The sequence below is a fragment of the Primulina tabacum genome, chromosome 4, assembly GCF_025594145.1.
Source record: "Primulina tabacum isolate GXHZ01 chromosome 4, ASM2559414v2, whole genome shotgun sequence".
NCBI classification, from domain to species: Eukaryota; Viridiplantae; Streptophyta; class Magnoliopsida; order Lamiales; family Gesneriaceae; genus Primulina; species Primulina tabacum.
In genome coordinates, this window is record NC_134553.1 from 14,520,078 (window position 1) to 14,527,202 (window position 7,125).

Below are 7,125 nucleotides of genomic sequence, written 5' to 3' on the forward strand. Positions count from 1 at the left end.
TTGCCCATGAAACCCTAAATTCTCCAATTTACCCTTAGACTGTAAATCAACGATCCAAATCAATCCAAACTTAACATAACACCTTAAAATACACCCATAAATATTTCTTAGGCGTAAAATCAAGCTCATCAACTAATTTCCAAATTCGTTTAAAAACTTGAACCTACGTCCCGACCTGAATCAACTTGAAACTTAGCCAAATTTTACCAAACTTGAACCATAGTTTGTTAACACCTAACCATACCCTATGCGACCAAAATCAAACCATTTAGGACCCTTGAACAATCCTAGAATCTTGCTAGAAAATTCTGCACAATTTTGAAAACCCTAACTTAAACCAACCCTAACTTGAACCAACCCTCAATTCCTTCGACCCTAGCCCATGGCCGACCTAACCAGACCCTATCTGACCATCCTAGAACCTTGACCGACCTCGGGAGGCCCTCCTGGACCAAGCTTAAAGAGCCTAGCACCCACAGCCCCCAAACTCGATCCCTTCATGGCTTGCGCGCCCAAGCCTCATGGCTCCAGCCTAGGCCCTTGCACCATCCTTCCCTTAGCATATCTAGGAACATGACTCGACCTCCTAGGAACCTCTGGACGTGATCCAACAGCAGCACACAGCCTGCCCCTTCAAAAAACCTAAAATCGAAAACCCTAGTTCCTTAAACCCAATTTTCGTTCAATATATTACCTTAATTGTACAGCCCTTAATTGTGTCCCCTAAGGACCCTTATTAAACACACTGAAATTCATCCCTTCCCATAGCCCTATCATGACAGCCCTTTTGTGCATCATAAACATGAATTTGAAAGCATGAAAATCAAAGTTTTAGCATGTATGAGGCATAAAAACGAAAATAAATGAAAGTGCACCATATTTTTCATGCAAATATGTATAAACTCACATAATATGGTATGAAAGATGAGTAAAAGAATATTAAGACGTGCCTTTGCATATTTTTATGCACGAAAAACAAGTTGAGATGCGAAGAACGTTGGGGGAGAGGGACGGTAACTTCTTGCGTTTTTAATTTCTTCAACTCACGTGAATGGTACTTTAAAAAAAACTTGTATGTGTGGGTGTGCTGATGGAGGAGAAAAGCCCTAGGTTTCTAGTGTTTTAAACATGTGGTTGAAGTGTTTTGAGTTAAGGAAACTCTATCTTTTTTTATATAAATAATTGGGTAGAAAGCTAGACCCAATAATCTTATTATAATAGGTCCATTATAGTGTAGGTAAAATATTTTGTTTAGGAAAATTTTCAAAAATATTAGTCGAGTTCCTAAAAAGTCCTTATTTCATCAGAAATCTAATACCGATTTAAAATATGACTCGACATGTAAAAACATCACAAAAAACACCATTTTAAAAAACACCATTTAAAATATACCAAATATTAAATAATTAAAATAATCATATAATAAAAATATTTTCCTTCACGGTTCCCGGTTTTCGTTCCTCGATCGCGTCTCGTGTAACCTTTAAAAACATTGTTTCATGCATTATAGTAGAAAATCGTATTTTAAATATGTAAACATGCCTACCACCTTTAATCAATACAATTAAAATGATTTAATTAAGCATTATATTTTCCATTTTTCCTAGATTTGTATTCAGTTGGATTACTTTATCGCATTTTGGACCTTACATGGAGTGTCTAGCAGCAATGAAAATTGTAATGCAGCTTCAAAGGACGAGACATCGAAATTACAAGAAGATTTAGCCAAAGAAAATGAGTGGATAAAGGGACTAGCAAGGGAGGTTTCACAGTCCAAACAGGATGCTCGAAATGCTCTATTGAGAGTGAGGGCTTGAGGGCATAAATGTCATCATCTGAGCAAAAAGTATGTGTACTCGTTGATGCAAGTCACAGGGAGAACATACCCAGCCACCCGTTGTTAAGTTTCGTGCTAGCGGAACATACACTGACAGTCAGGTAGTCCATGCCCGCGGCTCTTTGCACAACGACCAGTTCGTCGTCGGATCCTTACATGAAGGTAGATCTTTCCATGGATGTGGCTATTCACATGAATACATCGGCCATCACACAATCTAACGACGAAGTTGGAAATGATGACTGAGACGAAGATGACGATGAAGACTGTGATGAAGACGACTATGACGACGATGAGGTTGATTTGACATATACTACTTAGTTTTAATTTAGACATGTATATTTTGTAATTATTAGTGTGGTTTGGTTATAAAAATTTTAGTTTATGGATTATAAATATTTTATAAAAAATATTTATAATTTGAAACTAAAAATTTAAAAATCACCTTTTGCAAATATAAATTAATTTTTTTGAAATTATTTTATAAAAAAAATTAGCGATGAAATTTATTAGAATATCGATATTTACCTACGATTTAATTAAAAAAATTCACAAAATTAGTGACGTTGTTTTAATTTAATGACTAAATCTGCTGAAATTTTGTTAATTTACACCGATTGGGCGATGATTTTTTCAGAAACATCGAAAAATTAGCGATTATTATTATTAAGTTGTCGGTAATTGCAACAGCTAACTCCTCCCAACAATATTGTTGCTAGAATAGATGTATGAATATCGTCGCTAAGTTTGCGATGATTATATAAAAATTCGTCGCTATACGCCTACGACGGTAGATTTCGTGATGGATTCTGAAATCATCACTAATTATATTCACCGTACTAAAATTTCTTTTTTTTTTCAAATGCACCTTCCATTTGAGGTGCTCTTGTGGCTCAAGAACCTACTTTTGAGAGAACCGGCGAAAAACCCATAAATTTTTATGTGCAAGATAAATAATAAATAAATGTAATTAAAAAAAATAAAATAAAAAATAGGAAAAGTGAAGCTTTCTTGAGAAGGGACGGCAATAAATAATCCCTTCATGATTTGAATCCAACGGTCGATATTCAATCCATGTCCTCTTTATAAATCTGATTCGACCAATTATCTTTGTGGCGTTCCCAACGGTCGTTTCTCCCCCGGATACCCCGCCGCCTACGAGACCCAGCATGACTCCTTCACCGACTCGTCCCCCATCCACCGCCAAATTCCCCGTAGAAATCATCACCGAAGAGGAGATGTCTCTCATCGAAGCTGCTTTCTACTCCGTCTCCGCCGCCCCTCCGTCCGTTCAGTTCGACCAGAATGTCAGGTCGATTAGATCTATTACTATGTTGTCTAAGCGTAGGCTCTCCGGTTGTACCGAATCGGTGAATTCGGATATTGAAGATTCGGGTCGGATTATTGGGTCATATAGCCCGAACAGGAAGAGGAGAGTGCTTGAGTCTTTTCTCCATCGCTTCCGCAGGAGGAGAGGCCTTTCTGTTACCGACATCACTTCTACGGTAAATTTTTACTTGGCTTTTTGGTTCCATAGAATTGGTCTGGACGAGTAGAATAGTTGGTTCATCGATAGATATCAAAAAACAAATCTGAATGTAGTACACAATCATTATTTTCAATGCTTCCGAATCATATTAATATGAAGACAAACTTTCCAAATTTATTTTAGGAATGGTGTGAAAAGCAAATGGAATTTTTTCTACTCTTGGGCAGACCTAAAAGTACCGAAGCTATGAAAGCAGGCAGTGCTCGCCACATGGAGCTCGAAGAAGAGGTATCTCTACAAACTCTTGTTTGCATTATATTTGTGCTTTCAATTGTTTTAAGCTAACAACCAAGCATAGGCGTGCTTTTACTTAAAGGCGGTAAAATCATACAAGGGAGGGGGGGGGGGGGTTTAATTTGTAGAATTCAGATGAATGTTAATGTTAATAACAAGTGTCGCATGGTGAATAGAAATGTTGATGAGTATTGAGTCTATCTTGTAAAATTATTATGCAAGATCGCTCGACCCACTGTTATGTTTCATGTATCAGCTCTGATAGAAAGATTTTTAGATGTTTCACATGATTCTTCTTTCAAACATGTAGCCTACTGATATACACGTGCTTCGGATGGCTCCTTCGGCCTTTCTAATTATTGAATCAAATGTTTCCATGCGGTTTGTCTTTATTTTTTTTTACAGTTTTATGAATTATCTTTTAATGCTTGCAGGTTGTTAAAAGGGTGAAAATTGATGTTGAATCAATTGAAGATAGGTGGGCGGTTAAGTTTATGAATTTCATTTGGGGCATCAATCAACTGCTATTAGATGGATTGACACGAGAATTACCTGTGTGAGTTTTGACGTGTTTGTTAATCCAGTTCAATAGTAGGATGTAATAATACTTTGCATTTGCGAACTGTCTAAAATTGAGTTGACATTGCCCGATTTCATGATTTTCACTGATTGGCCTCTTACCTGGGCCCTTTTTTTCAAAGAAAAACACAATATTCTAGCCTTAGGAAATTATTAGAAAATGCTTACTTTCGTTTCTGCACTATTTCATTGAAGGGAAACATCCCTTGAAACTTTCTTTGATGCGGCACGCAAATAATCTTCCAGAGAATAATGTGCTTATATTCAAACAGATGTACATGGTCAATCAATTGGACGATCATAACAGGAACCTCAATGTGATCATAGTTTATAGCAGTTGAATCTGCAATCTTTCTGCATGCCAATGTATATATATTTTTTTAGTGGTGGTTCTCCGAAAAAGAGTTGCATTAATTTTTTGAACCAACAAAGATAAAACACGAGTTTCTATAGTGCTTATCATTTAAGGGGTTGGCTCATTTTATGCAGCAAATTAAACTCTGAAAAGCTGCTAATTGTGTTGATGGGGATGTGTTTGATTTGCCTCTAAGAAAGTAAGGAATTAGATCCCAAGGTGCACGAATGCTCTGGCTTCATTAGTCTCGATAAAATTATGTTTTGAATTTTGGAGCATATGTAGGCTATACTTTTAATGGTTTATTATTATTATTTACGCTTTTATGTGGAAAACATGTCAATTATGGACTGGATTTTTCTCACATTATGTTTTTTGCATCTTGTTACATTATTCATCCCCAGTGTTCTTATTATATTTACTCATCTTATTTTGCATTCAGAGTAGGCTTTGCAGAAGGTGTATGGATGGTTGGAATAATAGATGAAATTCGGATGTCTTTGGTGGAGTCTGAAAGAATACCGATATTGGTTGACACGAAAACTCGTGTTCGAGCAACACTTCCAGCTGAACCACAAAGGAGAAATGGAAGGTACAAATTTACTGGAATAATTTCTCTCAAATCACTTGGCTTCTATTTTCTTTCGGGTTTTCCTTTCTTTACTTGTAGGTCATTTTGTCAACATCATTTTTGGCAGGCTTCAGTTAATGTGCTACAAGTACCTGTGGGACAGTTTAGTTGCAAACAAATTTCCCTCACATAAGTTTTTTGATTACTTCTCACTGAATCCACATTACATTTTGTCGCCCGAAGTTAGACAAGTTACAGAGAAATCAGGCTTTCCTTCAGAGGTAAAAAAATTTGTCCGATAACAGATCCCTACCTTGTTTCCTCCATTTTCCGTTGTTTTTCTTGTTTATTGCTTGAAGATATTGTAACGAATCGCTATCTCTATATCTCAACTCCAGGAATAAGTTCTTTAATATCTTCACGGCAACATGTAGAAAGTAATATAACAATTAGGACATGACAATTGCAGTCTACTTTAAGACAATTAAGACATGGAAGTATTTGAAATTAAGGAATAAGTTCACATGTTTAAGGCAACTTGTAGAAAGTAATGGAACAATTAGGACATGACAATTGCAGTCTACCTCAATAAATTTAAGATATGAAAATATTGTAACGAATTGCCTATCCCTGTATCTGAACTCCTGGATATTTTAAGATGATCACCTAGGAGGGTATGTACTTAGACTTCTCCTGTAAGGTGCAGAGAGCAGTGTTTTTGTGGGTAAAAAAAATCATCTCATAGAAATCAATGTTCCTTGGTTCATTCTAATGTTTCTCTTTATGGTTTGCAGACTCTTGATGATTTAGTGAGGTATTTTCAAAATAGTTGCTGTTTGCTGCCTCGGGCTCAGGACCAGCTGCTTTTGAGGTTTGCCATCTAAATATTTTTCTTTTGGTAGTTAAACCTCTTTCGGCTATAATCCTCAATATTTCTAGGAATGGTTCGCGTTTCTTCTCCCATGATATACTCTTGCATGTCTTTAAAGCATATTTGGAATTACCAAAATAGTTTTTTAATATCTTTAAGGCAACATGTACAAGGTAGCAGAACAATCAAGGCATGGCAATTGCAGTCTATTTTTGTATTAAAAGATTTTCTTTCGGATAATATGCTGTGTTCCATTCAAATATTTCAATTTCACGTTGTAGATACGAGTTACAAGAAGATCAATCATTATTGGGTGAAGATCAATTTGATTATGAGCCCGCATGGTTCGAGAGCCAAATTAAGTCGTGTATGGAATTTTGGCAAGGGGAGCGAGAAGCCATCTTCACTCCAACTGAGGAGCGTTGGAAATGCAAGTTCTGTAAGTTTTCTTCTCGATGTCCTGCAAACTCTAACATGGATGATTCGGCAACTCCACCAGAGAACGAAAATTTCCTTTCTCCGCCAATTCCTTCAAAGAATGAACTGTCCTAAACAAATGGTTCACTCCTCTTCAGAATCATTCAGTTTCATTTTGAAGCTTCTTCAGAAGAATCATATACTGAAGCTTCTTTGCAAAACACATCGGGGATGCTTCAACAAATTTGTTGCAATTTTGATTATTTATTTATTAGCCTGTAATCGATAGCTTCTCCGAGTCCTGAAAATCACTTTATATAATATCATTAGAGCTGGACACAGTGGGGGGAAGCGAATCACTCCGAGGAACTCTTCAAATTTTTATGTATTTTTTTTAATAATTATTGCTTCCCATTGCATATGGACCAAGTTGAGTCGGATAATTAAAGTCTTGGCTTGCTATTGATTATGGTACATTTACAATTTATGCAGTTTATGGCCAATAATGTGGATTCTTTATATTTCCTATGTAAATAGGTCCTCCGGGCCTATTTTAACCGTGTTCTCTATTTTAATTTACTTTTTTTTTAATATTTGAGTATGTCACATTGTTATATCTATCGAATCTGTCTAAAAACATAAGGTAATGCAAGATTTTCAGCCTATATATATATATGAGTTTTTTATGGGTCATTATGTTTCCGTGAGATAA

General features: G+C 36.1%; 1 protein-coding gene across 1 annotated transcript; it reads left to right on the forward strand.

Moving 5' to 3' along the window:
* Nucleotides 1-2,910: 2,910 nt before the first annotated feature.
* LOC142543139 (exonuclease V, chloroplastic-like) lies at nt 2,911-6,879 on the forward strand. The gene is made up of 7 exons (XM_075650198.1): nt 2,911-3,342; nt 3,510-3,614; nt 4,055-4,176; nt 4,997-5,146; nt 5,253-5,406; nt 5,920-5,996; nt 6,278-6,879. Exons 1-7 carry the CDS (start codon nt 3,007-3,009, stop codon nt 6,546-6,548), a joined length of 1,215 nt encoding a protein of 404 aa, XP_075506313.1. The 5' UTR covers nt 2,911-3,006; the 3' UTR covers nt 6,549-6,879.
* Nucleotides 6,880-7,125: the final 246 nt, after the last annotated feature.